The sequence below is a fragment of the Apis cerana genome, linkage group LG9 (assembly GCF_029169275.1).
Source record: "Apis cerana isolate GH-2021 linkage group LG9, AcerK_1.0, whole genome shotgun sequence".
Classification (NCBI taxonomy): Eukaryota; Metazoa; Arthropoda; class Insecta; order Hymenoptera; family Apidae; genus Apis; species Apis cerana.
The window spans coordinates 4,032,873-4,054,440 of record NC_083860.1 but is presented as its reverse complement, the minus strand read 5'-3'; the positions used below and the strand labels follow the sequence as shown (position 1 = coordinate 4,054,440).

At 29.0% G+C, this 21,568-nt stretch overlaps 1 protein-coding gene across 27 annotated transcripts in view; it reads right to left on the bottom strand.

The window, feature by feature from the left end:
- Window positions 1-21,568, bottom strand: part of LOC108000913 (peripheral plasma membrane protein CASK) — a 235,199-nt gene that overhangs the window by 28,896 nt on the left and 184,735 nt on the right. For 16 of the 27 annotated variants that reach the window (XM_028668220.2, XM_028668223.2, XM_028668226.2 and 13 more), the window contains 3 exons: window positions 2,170-2,361; window positions 1,604-1,768; window positions 549-617 (listed from right to left, as the gene is read on the bottom strand). In XM_028668220.2, coding sequence (XP_028524021.2) covers window positions 549-617; window positions 1,604-1,768; window positions 2,170-2,361 — 426 coding nt within the window. Of the gene's footprint in view, window positions 1-542; window positions 618-1,603; window positions 1,769-2,169; window positions 2,362-21,568 lie in introns of all 27 variants that reach the window. The other 11 variants (XM_062079503.1, XM_062079490.1, XM_028668225.2 and 8 more) reach the window with 1 other exon arrangement.

Sequence of the window (21,568 nt, the reverse complement as noted above, 5' to 3'; positions counted from 1 at the left end):
CGAATATAATAATAAAATATGATAAAGAATATTTTATTTATTTTCAAGTAAGACTATATCTTCAAGATTATAAGATATTATCTAATTTTAACTAGTGTTCTATCAGAAAATATTCTAATATTTTCCCAACGATTGTAATTTAAAACCAGAAAAAAGATCACTACGGAAAAATTACTCAATGAAACACAAAACACAAAATCTATTCCTATTAGAAAGAACATCAGAAGAACTATCGAATCAATCTATCGAATCAATATATCGTATTATCTATCAAAGATTCTTCGAGTTTAAGATTTTCGCGATCTGAGAGCTGATAAGGGATTAAGTCGTCGTCTAGGTGTACTGTCGGTCGAAGAAGAGCCACTTTTATTTTTAGAAGACTTGGATTTACTTTTCTCTTTTGTGTTGCTAGCCGTAGAGGTTTTCACTGATTTCCCGGATTTGATCGCGGCAGTGGCCGAGCTGGTGCTCGACACTGCCGTGGCCACGGATTTATTAGTTGTACTTGGATTCTGGGACTGGGTTTGGGTTTTAGGGCTTACTTGTACCTCACAGGGGGGTGGCGCGCTCCTGTACGATGGCACGATTTTGAACGTCACCGAACCTCGTGCTTCCCGCTGAAACAAAAAATCGAATTGTTAATATTTGAGGACAAGTAGTCAAGTTTAAAGAAGTATCATACAGATATTCAAAAGAATGATTTTTTCAAAGTGGAAGAAAAATTTTAAATATAATTTTCTACTAATTATTTGAATAAATATATAGGTCAATTCAAACAGAATAATTCTCCAAAAAAGAAACTCGATTAAATTGTATTAAAAATAAGAAAAAAATAAATTTAATTACAACATCGAAGATAATGATTTTTAATTAATCATTAGTATAAATATCACTGTATAAATATCATGCTTTTGTAGGAGTCACTGAGTATTTAGTATTTAGTATGAAGCAAAGAATTACGATGGATTAATGTCAGATTTGATGTCAAATCTCCGAAACTAGCGATAAACTCGACGTATATATCAAAATGACTGAAGATTTTATTGGTTATATAACAGAATCGGAAAATCAGGGCAGATTTTCTGTGATATCGATCTGATCGTAGAATTTTATATATTCGTAAAATTTTCTCCGTTTATATTTGCATGTATATGTATATTTGCATTTATCTTAAAAGATTATTTTCAATATGAATGATATAAATATAAATATAATTATTTTAATATTAAAATCACAAAATAAATGATTGAAGAATATAGCTTATAAAAGAATTCTATTATTTTATAAACTACTTATTATTTTAAATATTGCAGAATAAAAAAATAATACACCAATTTTGAATAAATTAAAAAAAATGAATTTTATCTATTATTGTATTCTTTTTTATATAATTTCATTTTATATCATTCGACAAAATAAGATATTATTTGTCTCAGTTACGAGATTCATTATATATTTATATATTCTTCAGAAAAAGGAAACAAGAAAACAAAAGCAAACAATTGAAACAATGTAAATCATGCGAAGTTATTCAAATACGTACGTATCGCACATCAATCAATAATATTTCACAATATCTATGATTTGATCTAATTGTACTCACGAGTATCTTTTGCAAGGCATTGACAGATTGATTGGCCACCGGTATCCCATTAATTTCTCTAATCTCGTCACCCACGTGAAGGGTCGCTTGTCTGTGTATCATACCACCGTGCATAATTCGTGCTACCACACATTTTCCATCTTCGTTCATTTTTAAAGTGATTCCCTGCAACCAAACAAGTAATGCTATCTTTTTATCTTTCCTTCAACATGTTTTCTTCTTATCGAAGACAAATTTTATTTATACAAAAGATAATAAATTTAAAAAATTTGATAATCTCACTTCTCAAATTTAATGATATTAATATTTTCGTATTTTCGAATTTACATTATATCATATTTATTGAAATAATTTACAGAAAATTTAATTTTTCATAGCTTATAATAATAAATTTCCAAAGAACATTTTCGGATAATTTTTTCCATAAATTTCATACATCTTTAAAAAAATTATTTATAAAATTTAATCTTTAATTATCTGACTTACCTGACACGTTATACATTTAATTTATGCAATTATACTATAAAAATTATACTATATATATATGATACATATTATTTTCTTACCATTGGCTCATCCGTATTCTTTTGGAATTGGACCAGCCTGACGCGCGTTACATTTTCGAGGTCCAAATCACCGTTTTGTCCCTCGAGATCGTCGCCTCCGTTCAGATAGGGGAGAAGAGGAGGTGGCGTAACTCTGGTGGCTTCTTCGCCATAAACTTCATGTCCCGCTACGTCATGTGCTTGCAAAAGCGCCTGGAACAGAAGATCAAACGAAAGAAATTAAATACCAGTCAAACACCAGCTGGCATGGAGCAGGAATAAAACAACAAACCGTCACGATGTTTTGCTATCATGGATGCAATATTGCGTGTCGCTTGAATAGCAGCTACTATCCGTAAATACGCCAACACTTTTGTTTTTTCGTTCACAGAATTTCAGGATATTGCTGTCTGCCGTCACTTTTTCTTTTTTTTTTCTTTTTTTACCGAAGCCGATAAGAGCAGTATATTTTTATAAATCGCGTTTAAAAAAAAAGAAATAATAAATACTTTCGAACAAAAAGAAAGATTTCAAATTTTACTTAAAATTTAAGAATTATATTATTTGAAAATCATATATTCAAGATTATTAGAAAAATCAAATTGTAAATCTATGAAATTAATTATTTGATATACTCTTATATTTTAAAGAATTTTTCTTATTATATTTTTATTTTGAAAAGAAACAATTTTCAAATGTAAATTGATTCTTATGAAACTTACGTATGATATAGTTCTCGAAAAATTTTTTATATTCGTTATCCACTATATTATTCTTTTGTTTCGACACTAACTACAAAAGCCATCATCAGAAGAAATTGTGTTAAAACAACATTTCCTTAGAAATTTCATTCGTAATAGCCTTTGAGGGATGTTAGTACATAATGAAGGAATAAATGTTCTTTTGTTTACTTAGAAATCTTTATAAAAAACTTTTATGGAAAAATTTATTTCTTACAAAATGAAAGCCTCTTGTCCCATTTAATTAAAAAAAAAAAAAAACAAATGCAGTCGCCATCTGCAGTGATTTCATAGAAAACAATATTTAACGCTTTATTTGGTCGAGTGAATTGAAAATTGCATAGAAATCGCACATTGTATGATTTTGACACGTGTAAAGAACACGAAGTGGTGACTTCGACATGAAAAAACATTAAGCAAATTTGTTAAAAATTTACAGTCTCATATTTAACGGCAGCAGTTAGAGCCATACAGATGGAATAATTGAAGTACGTAAATAGTTGTGCAACGAAGCGTTGAAACATTGTGTTACGATCACTTTTACATACTTCACGAACTGAACGTTGAAAACACGTGCAATTTTTTACGGTGCATAGAACATTCGTTGAATTTATAACGCGAAACTGTTTGGAATCACAATTTATGCAACACGTGGCGTATGAAACGATCAAGAAACAAGTTCACCAGCATGTATATAATTTCGCGCCATGAAATGCGATTAATATTTCCAAATGATGTTACGCGTTATAATATCGAAAAATAAATCGCTTTTCACATGAAAAAAAGTAATTACAAAGAAAGCGAGTGAGATGAAATCGTAATTGTCAATATATTTTATTTTCATTGAAAGATACTTAGAATTGTGAAAATAACGTCAATAGAAATAATCGATATTTCATTTAATATCTTTTACCTTATATCAAACTATTAAAAATTGCACAGGCAAGAATATTATAAATTTGCCGAGCAATAATCAAAATCTATAAATAATACGATAAACTTTAAATCTATTATACACATAACGTTACTTGATAGAGAGCATTCAATTCACAATATTTACATAAATAAAAATCAATCAGAAACTAATCAAGGAATTATCTATAAGTAAATACAACATTATTCGCAAGTTTAATCAATCCAAAATGCTGAATATACCATCCTCACGCGAAATTCATACAGAAATTAACTCTTTGGAAGACCGACCAGCATTGAAAATAGATAGATAAATAGGAAGCATGTATAGAATATGATTTTTCTATCATCGATTTCCATCGACACGTTCAATAGCCTCTCCGCTTCCTTTTCAAACTACGTAATGAGAGAAGAGTCACGTCGGTAGGTTCGAAAAGTGGAGGAAGAATAAGAAAAAAAGAGAAATAAAGTAAAGGTTTGATTCTCGACGCTGCAATACGATATATCACGCGGAATACCAGATTCTATATTGGAATAATTCGTTGGAATAGTGCCAGTGTCTGAAGAGATCGATCTTCAAAATAACCGCGTTTGAAATTCCCGCGTTCACCACTAACTAAAGCAAAAATTTATACTATGATATTACTCTTCGACATGTTTGCTGTCATCATCGAACCATTGACGATGGATAACACGAATTATGCGACAACAGTGACAGTAAAAATAATACTGTAACATAATATCGAGATTAACTAAGACTAAGAGTCTAACCTAATATTTTCTTGACAACGAACGCGTCGAAGGAAATGGCACGGATGTAGATGGAATACGAGGCACGTATGTGCGTCTGGAACCGGTTTTGCTTGAAATCGGGCCAAAATCGTCACACGATTCCCCCCATTGATAGCCACGCCACGTTTCTATTTCCCTCTCAAGCCGTGTACATCCGTCTAATCTATATGTAAATCCTCGGTACGAGGGTGTGTGTACGTGTGTGTAACGCGCGAAAGTGTACGGATATCGGTACAATTTTAACCATAATTTTCGGAAGCGACCGGACTCGCCAGATACTGGCGAGAAAATGGACGAGGGCGCGCTCGGATGGAAACTTTCCCTTTATCGAATATCTTGCTCGCGAATGTTGTCATGTGTTTATCGCGAAAATAATAGCGCGGGAGGGTAATTCGATATCTCGTGGACAACGCGGATTTTATTTCTCCATGTTTGCATGGAAATTTTTTTTTTTCGTGAGTTATTAAAATTGAAGAGTAGCTCGATAGTTTTTTTTTTTAATTTCTATAGTTTTTTCATTTTTTTTTTTTTTTTGAGATAATTTTAGAGTTATAATAGATTGTTATAAACTTAATATCAGAGTTTTTGTACATTATAATTTATTGATGTAAAGTATTATATTTATTGTTGTCATTGAAGTAAAAAGTTTGATTTGCATATTAATTACTTGTTTGAATTTCTTATATCAAAGTTAATGAATGAAATGTGATCCTGGGATATTCTATTGTGCAAATTTAATTATAATTTATGAACTTTTTTGTTCGATAGTTTAATGTTCAAGATTACCAAAGAATAAAATATTTAAAAAAAAAGAATTTTTTCGTATAACTATATTGAAAATTTGATTTAATGATTAACAAAAACAGAAAGATTTTTCTTATTTTAATATTATTTTATATAATCTCTTTATTTATTTTAAATTATTTTTTCTTCAGGATAGAATAAAAGAAAATAAAAATTTTTAGTTTGCCTTTATATAATTTTTCTCTATCAATATTACAATTAGAAGTATTTTCAATTGTGAGAGAATGATAGATAAAGAGTGATTGATAGAGTCTTTTTCCAACAATATTCTATTATATAAATATTATTGATATATTTTCACTAAATTTTCAAATGGGAGGGAAAAAAAAGGTAAATATATGAAAAATGTGAAATAAAATCTTCTCACAAAGCTTTGTGTTAAAAACTCTATTTTGAAATGATGTTAAGTAAAATTGGATACTGTTATATAAAAAATATACAAATCAGCTTTATAAAAAGAATATTATGTCACAGGATGGTAAAGACAAAGTAAATTCGACAGTGATGCTGAAATAAAAGAGGAAAAAGGGAAAAATAAAGGAAATTGTGTCTCACTCGGGTTTTATCAGTGAATTTACCAATAAGATTTCTTGTCAAAAATTTCATAAATAAAAAAAAAACAATAGATCAGATTAGAAGAGAAGTATAATTTTAAACAAACATAGAAAATATTAAAATAAGAATTTTTAAAAATCATTATATCAATTTAAATTCAGATGGAAAATTAACATAAAAATTTTAATTTATAATATTTATTTAGCATTAAATTTGAATGCTATTTGTTTATAAATAAATAAAATCATTTTTATTAAATAAATCTTGAAAAAAAAATCACAGTTTAAATTTGAAAAATATTATTTTTTCAATATATGCATCTACATTGTCTCGGAATAGCCATTTTCGTAAGAACGATACCAAATATTCAAAACGAAATTTCCCAAGATACTGCCAGTAAAATATTCGTGTGAAAAATGCAATTGTATTCTTTTATATTTATATTTTTATTTCTTCGTGCAACGTTTTTATTTAATAATTGAAATCAGAGATAGAACAGAAAATAGGAATTTTCGTATTGTCGATTTCGATAATGCTTATTTGCTGTGATATTAATGCCATTAATCACGTTATCTCTATCCGCTATTCATTAATTAGTATTCACCTAATCGTTAGGAAAGTAAAGTTTATTATGTACGTTTCGCAAGCTTGATAAATAACAAAATGAAAGCTATAAAATAAATCACAACTCGATTCGATCAAATTGAAAACGAAACTTTTATCAATTTTTCTGAAAATTAAAATTTCTTTCTATCTCTGAAATAAGTTTCAGTTTTCTAACTTTTTTTTTCCTAACTTCCTGTGATATAAATAAAATAGTAAACGTGAAACGAATATAGGAAAGTAACTTGTAAATTTTATCAAAAGAAGATATATCTCAAAATGATAAATATTTACATAATATGAAATCTAATGAAAAAGTTGCTAAAAATTGCATTCTGAAATAATATTTTTCACGTGTTCAATAGAAATGATAATTTATATACTTCTGCAGTTAATCATACATTATAAATTCTATAAAATTATTAAACTTTTTCGATGAAATACGGTTACGATTCAATTATTTTATCATTATAACGATAGTGAAATTTATTTTCGGTTCGACAAATACTTGTATATTAATTATAACATTAATGTGAAGTATTCATGAGAAAGAATATTCTTATGTAAAATAATTTTGATCGTTAAATTGGTGTATTTCAAAGAAACCATAATTATATTATTATTATAAATATTAAGTACACATTTAAATTATACATATTTTTTTTTATTATTTGAATAACACATGTTTCATGACGCTGAAGATATAATTCTAGAAATTACCAGAGAATTTTTTTTCTGAAATATTAATTTCAAGATGTGGTGACACTGACTGACTTGCAAGAGATCTCAACTTTGCTCCACTTGACTTTTGCTTATGCAACTTCTTTAAACACCCTGCTTACGGAAACTCAACTAGTCCGCTCCAGTTGAAGCGGAATATCCGAAACGAAGCTGGGGCAATTGCTAGAGAAGTGTGTCAACGGGTTTTTTAAAATTTAAAGTCTTGCTTCAAAGAATTAGCTGCTTCGTCGTATGAATACCATTATAATTATCGATTTAATTTTAGGATACTAGGGACAACATATGCAGCATAATATATAGCAGGATTTTTACGAAAAATATGAAATTGAGTTTAATTAAGAATTGAAATCTTTTATTCTTCAATGAATAATTAATATAAAGCATGTGTGAAAAAAAATGTAAAATGTAAAATAATAAAACAGAATGAATAAATGTTTAAAATTAATAATTGCACGTTTATATAAATAATGTACATTTTATCATCCAGATTATATTTTTTAAAATTTACATGACTCCGCATTTTTTATGTGTCTTCATTATTTCAAATTTATTCAGAACTGCAATAATATTAGTATTTCCAGATAAAATATGTGAAGACAATAATTATTTTGAAAATGTACAATATCAGGTAAACACTTATAGGAGAACTATGAATATATATTTAATTTCTTTTAATATAAACTTTGTTGTAACATGAAATTAGAATCAATTCTAATTCATTTATTTCAATTCATTCGCGTAAAATTCAATAATAATATTGTAAAAGCATAACACAATACTTTAAAAGGATAAATGAAATATCCGTACATTATTATTATATTTGTAGAAAAAAATGCACGAGAAGCGAATAGTCCATGTCCATGCTGGTTACCAAGTGCAATTTAGATGGCATTAAAGGTATAAATTATCTTAATTCTAGCGAACGTTAAAAGGTATTATGACCAGCTAAACTGTAACCGTTTGTGGCTGCGTTTGCACGTCAATGAGCCAGTTAGCGGTTTCGAGGGTAAAATAATATTGCCCCATGCAAATTTTGCTACGGTGTATCTAGCGTGCTACTATCCAGGAAACCTATCGGAATGATCCTGCTTATTGGATCCTTGGATTAACTTGTTTTTGTTTTATATCTCGATCTTTATTAAGTGATTAAATTAATTACTTTATTACTTAACCCAGTATTGTGCTTCAAATTTACAATTTAAATACTGATGTATTATTTCATTGAATCAATTTGAAGAAAGAAATCAATCGTATCAATTTGCGAATATATTATATTAGAAATAATTAGACTGGAAATAAGTAATTACGTTGATTCTAAAAAAAAAAAGTATTCAATTATACGTTCAATTATTTGGAAGTAATAAAACTTTTTAAAATCTTAATTTTATTTTTAATAATAATAAAAAAAAATATCAAATTAAATTCTTCGTTGTTCATGGATTGAATTTATAACAGGAAAAATGAACAACGAGAGGAGTTAAATAATTGTTGTTAGGAGGAGGTTTGAAATAGAAACTAGATGATGGAATGGTGTCACTATGCGTGTGAAAATGACACTTGCATTCCACATGACGAATGGATACAATTCACAATTGATCATTGATTTCTATCGATCTTCCTAAAGTAAAATTCACAAATCCAAATCGAATTATCGTTTCACCATCCTATTTATTGTTTCTATGTTTACAATTTAAATTTATTCCATGTATTTTACACGTAATGCAAGTAAATACTATATATTTGTCCAAATACTATTCGTTTGATAGAATGCATTTCCAGGACGAAACGCGAAACTGATTCAACTGATAGAGGGAAAATAATGAATGCAAAGTATATTGACATCAGATAAAATAATGAAATATGGGTATAGTGTAATGACATATTTCATTAAATTTTCAGGTTACGTTTTGAATGAATTTTCATTGGAATAAATTTTGATTAAACGAATTGAATTAATAATTACACGTATACATATTACATGAAAAAAACTATTTAAAAAAATAATTAATCATTACGTCATTCGCACTAGCATGTAATTTTTTTTACAAGTCCTAGCAAAAAATATTTACAATAATTTAATATTAAAATTCACAAAATTGAATATTTAATATTGCTGCTTTTGAATTTTTTAATTTTATTACTTTAATATATATTTGCAAATTATCAAATTTGCAAATTATCATTCAAAAAAGTAATATTATCTATATTCATTTTCATTGCTATTAATTTTACCCATGAATATTTGTAATACCTATAAAATGCACACAAGAAATTTAAAAAGTTTCTAGTTAAAGATTTTCTTATAATTTGAACACTCGATGGAAAGATGAAGAAAAGGATGTTCGAGATATAGATACGTGAAGACGCGAAGAAAAGATGTGGAGGAATTTCTGCCTTGAGGTGAAGTTTCGTTCAAAGACGGGGAGGGGGTAGAAGTAGTAAAAGGAATGGCGTCTTTGGATGGCGTGGAAAAACCAATGTACACGCGCTATAGATAGTGAATACCTGTATGTGACACAGTTACACAACCATGAATGGGGGAAAAGTTCCAGATTCTGAAGATAGCATAGAATGGCCAAAATTTTTCACCCGAACTGTGTCACTATACTCTCGTAAGTGGAAATCAGAAAAAATTTCGTGCAAACTGCTGTGATAAGGAACAATCGTTGAATACTATCTATGTAATTTTATCTTATTTTATTATATTATTGTTAAATCTAAAAGATACCAGCGTATTTTCGCTTAAGAGACAATCAGAATTTTCAATGTAGATACAATTAATATAATATAAGTGATAATGACTTTGTGAATAAAATATATATTTGTTCTAATTTATAAATTAAATTAGAACAAAAATATTTCTTCTTTTTTTCACGAAGTTCTTGATGTAATTCATTTATATATAATAAATATATAATAATTTATCTTATGTAATTTTTTTTTTAAAAAAGATTGAATAAGATAAATTTTGTACATATAATATTTGATACATTGATAAAATCCATTTCCGATATTTCACTTTCATTATTTTATCTTTATTTATCTTCATTATTTTATCGATAACAAGTGTAACAGTTAGCAAGATAAAGTTACAATGGAAAGTCGATTAAATACGAATCTCTTATTGAATCAAGTATCCTTTCCATTGTTACTACCAAAGAATCATAAGAAGATCAATTCAATATGCTAAAAGAATAGTAGAATTCAGAATATCAATAATGAAATAAATTTTAATTGGATAATTACAATTTTCCATTTTATATTGTTCATTGATATCTAAAGTAATTAATTATATCGTAAAAATCTTAATTCCAAATCAAAATTAATAAACAAAATTTATATTTATGCAAAATATTTTGTAAAATCTTCATCGATTTTCAATAAGCCATATATTCTAAACAAAATAATGCGGAGGAGTAATGTGAAAAATAGACCTAAATCTTCGACTTCCGATTTTCGATAACTTTATCGAGGAGTCTATTGAAGAGGAACCAAGCAGAGATAGTACTTCATATATTTCATGTCATATTAGCTATCTTTAATAAATGACTATAGATAGTATCATCGTTGCAGCATGATCGAAAAATCTATCCTGGAGAATTAAAATTGTTAAAATATTTCAGAATGCAAGGAGCATTGAGAAATTGTAGAGATGAAAAGAAGTTCTTGGCGCGGAAGGCGTTTCCTTTGAAGAGATAAAGTGAAAAGGAGATTTTTTCCTCCCTCTTTATAACTGAAAGAAAATTTTAATCTTTATGATCGTGAAATATCATTTCTATTATTTCGATTAAAATTTTATTATTATTTAAATATATTTAAATGATATGTTAAAATATTACGCATTAATCGATAACAAATGATGTTGAAAATTTTGATTTATAATTGTAACAAAATAAAATAATTGAACAAACAATCAACGAGAAACAAATATATTTGCATATTTATAGTTTTATTTCATCGTTAATTGTATATCAATATTTGTTGAAACATGAATCCAGAATCTAAAAAAAGGAAATAGTGTATTTAATTTTAATTAACAACAAGTTAAATTCCAAATATATATTATTAAAATTTAAATATTTGTTCATTATAGATATTATTATTTTAATTCTCAAATTTAAATTTACGATTCTTCTTATTTTTTTTTTTTAAATGATCGAAGATAATCGAATTACCTGTTATATATTAAATTTCAAGAAATAAAATCTAAACAATTAATATACACACAATATTTCTTCCATCTAACTTCATCAAAACATCATTAGAGTACAATAAACCCGACAAAACATTCGCAATTCAGGAACGAAAGATCATTCGTTACAGAAGTCGGAATTAATGTATGCACAAATTAGCGCAGAGTCGTTATATAACTACGACTCGTTTTACATAATCGCCTATTTTACGTCGATTACACCGGTCGGTTTTGCGCTCGACCCTAACTACTGAATCCGTTAGAAAAGATATTTGCCATTACGTCCGTACGAAATTTTTTCACATATTTTTCTCTTTCTTCTCTTATTTATAACAACACACAGAAGCCATTGAAAACTGTTCCATGTTCTCGGCAAGTTTTCGAATTTCAAAGAAACTTTCTATTTTCAAGCCAGTCGAAAACAACTTGTTTATTGGGAAATGTCGAAGATCGCCCTTTGATGTCGAGGTGTAATTGCATTTTCTCGATACTAATTTTTTCCTTTCTCGACAGAAACGGGATAATCAAACGTAATTCAATGCGCCACTGGTAAAGAGAAAGCGCAGGATCTATATAATTGCCACTTCGTCAACATGAATTGCTTTTTCTCTCGTCTTCATGATTACGTTTTATCGAGAAAGATTCTCTCCTCTTGGAATTACAAGAAAAGAAATTCAGTAACAGATTGTCGTGTTGTTGCTTCATATATATATAATGCTATTACATGATCTACTAAATCTTTGTCTCTTAATCCAGTTACAAAGAATTTAAATTTCAGAAATATATATTATCCTATGCAATAATTTTAATATATTCTTTGGTATAATGAATAACAATATTAATAATTTTTTCGAATACAAAATTTCTCTTACACCTTTAAAATCTTTTCAAAAATTAAACATTTCCTCGTTCAATCCCATCCATTCTTTATCATCAAAGATATTCTCCTTTTCACCCATATCTCCTAACACCCTTACACTTTCCTCTGGTGAATATATAATCAATTTTCCGTATCGACGATTTTCCTGTATTCCTATCTCATCATCTCCAAAGCCAAGGATGGAACAACTTCCAATGAACGGCGATTGTGCAAACACGGCCAATGGCGAAATTATGCATATAATAACTAGGAAAGGCGGAAGGAGGGAGGTATAAAGTGTAAAGGGGCACGGTGTACAGAGGGAATCAAGTTACGAGAGTTGATCCTCGTTGCTTCATATCCACTTTCCACCAACCATGGGTTTGCTTAACGGGGAACAATTATAAAGGCGAGCCACGGCGAAAGAATAGACAGGATAGGAAGCAATGGGAAACAAAGCCGCCTAGGAACATGCCGGACCGTGGTTCTGAATGCTCATTGTATTCTTTTTTCGCGGTTTCAGCTGACGCTGAAGAGAACCGGTTTAGCAATTGGAGTTTACCAGTTTCAACGGTGCAAATGAAATTTTCTTCGTTTCGATGTTCGCACTAGTCGAGAGAAATTTCTCTTTCTCACTCTCTCTCTGTTGTATTATAGAGATGGAGAACGTTAATAGTTGACATCGCGATATTAGGTGATATTTTTTAAAGGTAAAATATTTCATTCGAGATCTGTACGGTGGATTGGCTGGATACGGTGGAAAATAATAATTCAATAAATAAATACAGAAGATTTCATTGTACAATGGGAGAAATACGAGGTTGCACGAAACATGTTATGGTTCATTCAGAAAGTTCGTGTAATTTTCGAATAATAGAGACGAAATTTATCGATTTGTTCTGTACGGCTGATATTAAAAAGACAATTTGTTGGAATTTATATATGCGGCAATGAATAGATGTTGAATAATGGAGCACTATGGCAATTTTAGTTTTTGAATCCACCTCGAGTTTTGATTTGAGATTGTAATAATCCGTTGGATCAATTGTATCTCCAATATGGATCATAATATGAAATTATTTTTCTTGGAATCAATGGAATTTTCATCTCGATGCAAAAATCTTGGAAATTTGTTAAAATTTATCCAAGATAAAAAGATAATTATCGCAATTTTTTCCCCCACTTTGTACGAATTCCTACTAATATATAATTTAATGTATAATTTAACAAGGTTTCAAAAAGATAACAACGTGATATGAGTTTAATATAATTAGAATTTACTTAATTTAGAATTTTGATATAGGAGGAACGTTAAGCAAATAAGGTAAATGAAACGGACACTACTCGAAGTTCCTTTTATTTTCGTAATTTGCACGACTGGGTCCACCGACTCAATTTTCTTCTCCTTCTTTCCCCCCCTTCTCTCTCTTTCTCTCTCTTTTCAACGTATTTCTTTCAGCTCCACGCTTCACTGTTTCTCTTAATGGAACGCCTTTATTCATTCGCGCGCTGACACAATTTCCTCCCAGATAGGTGGAAAACCTCAAACGCGACTCAAGATACTCCAGATTATAATTTCACTCCTTCAGGATGTAATGCATGGGACAAAACACGAACCGAAAACAGATTTTTTTCTCTTGTTCGTTTTCTTCTCCTGTCTCGCCACGAGATTTGCTTCGTTCGGAGTAATAAGCTCTTGGAATTTTGTTAAGTACTGGCCCAGTTAGAAACAATGAGCGTTTTATCATGCAAAGCGTTACAAACGCTTTCAAGAAATAAGCATTAGTTTATGTTTGGTAATTTGGTTGAGCTTTCATATGCAAATGACTTAGTTCCTTTGTCGGCCGTTGATATGTTGAGGTTTTCATTGATATATAGATACACAACGTTGACGAAACGTGCTTTCAACCGATACTTATCACATGCTGCTCTTGAATGCATTAAGATGATTAATTTTACTCCCAGGTGTTGCATTGTTGCAACTTTGAGGAATTATTATTTAGATTCAGATAGAATTGGGATCACGAATACTTTAATAATAACAAATGTTTAATATTAGAATTTTTGATGTTACACTTATAAAAAGATTTTTTTAACGATGATAACACGGATTTATTTAAAGTCTTAACTTTCAACAGTAAGCAGGATTTATTGAAATAACGAACAGATTTGCAATAAGTATTATATATTCATAGGATATTATATCATTGATTTTTCCAATTTAATTTAAACTTCGTTCCAAATAATAAAAAATCAATTTTCCAAGATTCCACATCTCTACTTAATATATTCTCAAAATTCCTGTATCATTATTTAACGATATTTCAGAAAGAATTTAATAGCTGTTTAATTCAACGCTATATGTTAATCTTATTTCCCGATAAATTATCGGAATTCAAAAAGAAATACCACATTAATCCCGCATCAACCGCCGCATAGCCTATTTAAACGTAAGTAGAGCATAAATCTGAAACGTATCCACGATATATAATTCAAGTATTTTTATATACGGAATAAGATATTACCTACAATTCCGCCATAATAATCGCCATTTTCCCGCGAGGATATTTTATCCGTTTTACGTGCTACACGCTCGAAAATCCACTATATTATATTCCACATTACCGTACGTCGATATATCACATCCATCCTCCATTTTCTAACCAATATCTAGCGGATGTATCCCCCTTACCTCGTGATATTACCAATTTTTTTTTTTTTTTTTTTCATTGATTTCAAGCTTCATCTACGAATAGTGTTATTAAGAAACATGCGAAGAAGGTTTTTTCTCAATTTTCATTTTGCTGCATTGCTTTTTTCTTCCCGAGCTCCGCTCTCTGTGTGCCGTCTATTTCCGTTCTCTCGTACAATTTTATAATCTATTTCCAATAACTCAAAATACATTCCATTTAATAAATTCAGATCCAGCAAATATTCTTTGTGCCGCGTAAAGTTTGCTTTATCACACACAAGGGAGAGATCCCTCAACAAGAAATTCTTGCCCTTTCCTTTACCAACTTGATAGTCCCATCGTTAATACCCATGCCACCTACATCTAGCGCAGAGATAGGCAAAATTTTAACACTTTTTGAAAGAACAAAGTTACTTCAATAATTGTTCAAAGCATCGAATAAATAAAACCAATCAAACCAAGTAGATTGTACGAAGAGCGATTATTTATAGTAGCTACAAATAAATGTTATTCAAGGATTATAAATAAAGTTATTAAATTTTGACTAATTAATCTTTTTCCAATTCTAATTATTAAACAATAATATTATCAACGAGTCATAAGTCGCTACTAATCGATTCTCTTTCCTTCCACTTACTTTACTCCCCAAGTCCCTCTAATTCTTCAAGCCTGCTTAATGCTGGCTATCACTAGGTAGCGAACAACGAAGCATATTGAAGTAAGCGTGTTAAATAAACCGTGTATGCACCCACGTTCTAGAATTACGAAACTATAAATAGTCGAGTGGCCAAGATCATTGTTGGCGTTCAACGATCAATCGGTTAACAATAGGGGTACAGGTAAGTTTCAATTAATTGCAATGCGTTCTAGTTTCTACTAGCTTTTCTACCACATTACGTTTCATTGACATCCAGCCTCATTTTCTCAGATCGCCGATGCGTGGTTTTTATGCTAATGTTATCCTCTTCAGCGAGCTGAGAAGGTGAAATTATTTCTTTGCTTTCGTGTCTTCTAATATGTAATTTGCGCGAAATCCGAGGAGAACGAAACTCGACGCGTCCGTTCAATGTTCACTTACTTTGCGTTTGGTTGGTTTGTCGAGAGGAAAATGTTGAGAGAAATAGAAGGGAAGGGGGAAATATAAGATTTAATATTTTCAAAAGATTACGAGTTTGATCTTCTACTTTTTACACCACATAAAATTCCTCCGGCTGTTTAAATTGTCAAAATTGCAGAGAAATTTTTAAATCGAAACGATAATTGCATATACTGCGTATATCCACCATTAGGCCACAGTAAATATATATTTCTGACCGAATAAATGCGAATTCATGCAGCAGTTACAGTTTTGGTGAGCGTGCATATCTGCCATTAAGCCATAGCAAATGCACGTTCATTTTGAATGGATAAATATGTCTTTTGGCGTATAGTTTTTGTTAAACGTTGCATATTCGCCTGCGGTATTCTCTTTTATATTTCCTTCAAACATTTTTGAAGTCGTATAGATACTCTGAAAATATCGGGAAAATCTGTTTTTATCATTAATTCTTTTTCAGTAACATCTGACATACACAGAAACACCGCATATAAACATGTCATGTACAGAAAGATTATAAACATCTACATAATAAAAAGAATTCGCTCGAATAAAGTAGCTAATATATTAATTTTCAAAAAAAAAAGAAATTTAAAGTATATTATTAAAACATTTATAATTGAATATCTAAGAATAAATTAATTCGCATCTTTAATTTTCTATTTTTCGCACAATCTAGTAATAACAAGTATTAACAAAAGTAATAAAATTAGTTTTCAAGTTATTAAATTATTCGTTTTACAATAACAAAAACTACACAAATGAAAAATTTATTTTCATAAATTACTGCGTGCACAATAAATCATAATACCGCGAAATATTATATTTATTGAGGAGAAAGTTAGGTTAGGTTGCCATCGAAAGTCTCCTCTAGGCTCCACTTTCGAGTTGCTCTCATGTCGCGGGATATATGAATCGTGGACGCAACATCGACAACCAGAAACGCACGCTCTAAGCCATCATTCTATCGCTTCACTGTTTGTTGGGATGTACCTTCTGTAATTTCGTCGTGTAGAACGTTAGATTATCCATCCGCCCGTTTAATACGCCCGTATCTAATCAACGTGTTCAATCAATTCTGCATTAAAATCAATTTCAAATTTTCGGTGTTTACCGTTTCCATTGTATCCGTAATTTAAACTACATGTAAATTTGTACAGAAATCATTTATCGGCCGATAATTTACTTGGTTATCACGTTCACAATGAAATTGAAATAACAAAATTGCAGTAAAGTGACGGCCTATCAATGTTTCTTGATATTATTTTCCCCACGAATTAGAATTGGAAACGAAAATTTTCAGCCTATATTATAGATATTACGAATTTCAATTTCATTTGGAGATTTAAGTTTCTTTGTACTTTATTCGATATGAAATGAAATCGCGATGAAAGAATTCTGATTTCTCTTGAATTAGAAATTCCTGAAAAAATTCATCTATATGTCTTTAAATTTTAATTTTACGAAATGAAGAAGTGGAATTAAAAATAATGAATATTTACAATGATTTCTCATTTTAATTTTATAGTAGATCTTGCTTGAAACATTAATTTAAAGACCTCTTTTAAAGATGCATGAAATGTATAATAAAAATGTACAATAAACAAAACAAATCTCTGTTTAACTTCCATTTCTTGAATTATGTTCACACAAAAATAAAAATTTAAACATCTGTAATTTAACAATTATTCAATGTCTTATGCTTCTTTGAACAAGTAACATTAAAAATAACACGTTGGTATAAAATAATAATATTTGTTTCTGAAAATATTTATTCATTCAATAAAATTTAATAATAAAATTTAGTCATTTCAATTAATACTTCATTTCAATTATCTCTTCATTAAAAGTTAAATTGGTAAATCTTTCGTTTAAATGATGCTAAATATACATAACGAAATTTGACAAAGTTGATACTTAAGCGTGAAGAAATTTGTTACAGAAAATATGAATTGCAGAAACCAGAATGGAAAGTTGTGAAAATCTGATTAAGAAGATAAAATTATAAAATGCATGTTTTAATTAAAATCATTATCCATAATTGCATTTCACTCATGCATAATAATTAATTATCGAAATTCGTCGTATATGTCACTAAATTTTAAACAATGTAACAATTGTTTATATTGTTACTTATTATTTAACAATTTGTATTTGTGCTGACAATATATTTATACATATAATAAGCATAAAGTAAAACAGAAAATAATTAAAATATATTGTAACAATAAAATGTACATTTACGAACGATACAACTTTATAAATATTTTACGATTTTTTAATTAAATTAATTTAAAAAATTGTTGTCAGGAAGATAATTGAAAATACAATTGACAAATCTGTATTACAATTCACTGTTAGCTGACTAAATATCTTTCGTTTCAAATAAATGTAATACCAGATATGCATTAAACCTTGGATTATTTAAATCAGGGAATCTAGCGTAGTTTAAATTCGAATTAGAACTATCTTGTTGGGTATATTTGATGCTTTGGTACGTTGTGTTCGTGGTGCAGTGTGGTCAATTCAACATCACATAAATTACGTCTGATTAACTAAGTTAAACTTAGGTTAGATATATTATAAGCTTAAACATGTCAGATCAGTTTAGATATGTTATAATATTATATTTAAATTAGATTCGAGCTAGATTCCGTCTTCAATTTATATCATTCATTCGTAATTATATATATGGCATTCCATAATTCTTCTTAAACCTTCATTACTTGTAATGATTAGTTACAATAAGAATAGGATTTTGTTTTGCTGTTAAATCAAGATAGATTAATTCAAATCATATTTACGATTTATTAAGGTATACATGAATACGTTACTTTCCCAAATGTACTACATAATTAAAACGTCGAAATAAATGTTCATGATACTAAAAATCAGTTTTCACATACATCAGGATAATTTCATCTCTCCATTAATTCTTTTTTCAGAGAATCCATACGAAAATATGGACAAGAACAATATTATATAAAAAAACGATTCATAAAAATATTCAAATTAATTACAAGCTATTTAATTTTACCTCATAATCAAATAATCAAAATTTCTCTCTCGTTATTAGCATTTCAAACTTTCTGGATAAATTATACATAAAATTAACCTACGTTTACGAAAATAATTCGTACCAACTCCAATAACAATATCACGCTCCAAAAATTTTTGTCTCAATTGAATAATTTCTACCTTCGTTTCCTATCATATCACAAATTGAATTCCATTACACGCGTGTTCGCATCTGTGAAAAGGCTCGAGCATTCGAAATTGGCATTAGTATCCAGAGCAGATCTCGCGATAAGTATGCGCTAAACCACTTGGGCATCCGGGTACATCACCGCCGCTTATCTTTTAAATTAGATTCCCTCCCTCGCAAAAAGACCAAATATCCCTGCCAGTTCCAAGTTCAACTTGTGCACAACCGGTACGTACTCTAATGAAATTGATTCATCGACCTTGAACCGGTTTTGTAATTTTCAGGTCCGTTGATTCGACGAAGATGAGGTGGCCGCGCAAACAAATTTGTATTTTCGCAATATCGAATATTGTTCGTAACACTTTTCCTCCATTCTCTTTTACTTTATCGTCCTTTTTCTCCTCAGGATTTTCTTTACGTACGCTTCTTAGATATTTCTATTTTTGAAACTCGTTTCTCGAATCTCCAACGCGACAAGAATTTTAGATTTCAGATTTCTTAGTTAATGATAGAAGAGTGTGTATTATGTGATTCTATGCTTATTAATTTTTTTCGAAATATTGAAATATACCCAGATTCTGCGAAACAAATTATAGATATAAATAAAATAAATAAATGTCTGTAATTATATTGTAAAAAAAATTCTATTGAAATTGCTATAGAATGAAATTGAACGAAAGTTACCTCTTTATTTTTTTTTTTATTTTAATCGTTTTAATTTTCAATATCGTATTTTTTAATTTGTCCCCCAGTAATTGTTTGGAATAATAAATTTTTCTGTTTTGCGTTGCAATTTTTCTGCGTATTTTGAAAAACCTCGATCTCTCTAATTAAAAAAATATTATACCTCGTTGGATAAATAAAGAAACTAATTAATAATTCCATAATTTATTGAAAATTTAATAATATTGAACTTAGTTCAGGAAGTTGGTAATGAAATTTAAGGAAAGTCTAAAGGCGATAATATTTGCATAAAATTAGCATTCCATTGAATAATGTATGCACACCTTGCGATTTTTCGCCATGTGTGTGAGTCCATGATTCCTTTTTCAAAGAACTCTTTGTCTTCTCTCGGCTATGAATTCTCATAAATAAATTTTACGAGACACTAATGTAACCAATTTCTCGTTATTAAAAAAGTTTCGTGAAAATCGGTATAAATGACGATAATAGAGTGGCATATTCGGTGAATAAAACGAATGATAAGGTAATCACGATCGATATTTAATTTTTGTCGTCTTTAATTCATCGATACACCAAATTTATCCTTGTTTTGCAAAGGAATTACGGTCTACTAATTACAATACAGAGTGTTTCTCTTTAATCGTTGCATTCAATTTATCCAATAAATATTTACCGATACACTAAACGCTTTATTATATTATAATAAATAATCTTCTTTCACATACACATCCATAATGGTATTGAAGAAATACAAGAACAAAATGTAAACGTTAAAAATGTCAAGAATATTTCCAATCAATATTTTTATAATAGTTTCATTTAATAAAGTGTTAAAAATTTTGAAGTTTGAAAATTTTTCTTGTTCAATAATTTTTTGATGAAATTGTACATCTTTAAATTACAATTTGTGTTCTCTCGTGGAAGAATAATGAAGAAATCGACATCCAGATATAAAGTTCAAGGATACAACGGATAAAAATAAATTGAAAAGATCTAATTAATGTAACTATACGAATTCACTTTGACAGAGAAACTTTGACAGAGCATCATTTTCGTGAAAGTTAAGGGCAAGCAGACGATGTCTAAATTAATTGTACATATGATACGAGCCGGTGGATTTGCCTTAGACTTAAATTTTTGTTCAAAAAGATACAGGAAAACTTTAATGCATTCATGTTGAGAGGATGATTTAATATGTCCAGAGAAGTAAATGAAGAAACCTACCGTTTAATTAGGTCATTTTAAATGTACGTAATTTCATGGAAATTTGAAACTCGTGAAATAATTTTGTTAATAATGTGTTTGCAACGAAGACAAAAAAAAAATATAGAGATAACATTTAGAAGAAGAAATTTATTTACGTATTTACGAATTTCGTAACATATGAAATATTAAATAATAAATTGCACAAATGTGTATATTTTATAATTTCATAATAATTATTATTTGGAGATTAATCAATCATATCTGTTTGATAAACAGAAAATTTAAATTTAAATTGATTTTTTAACGAAGCAAAAAAAAGTTCATCAAAAAGTTTATCAA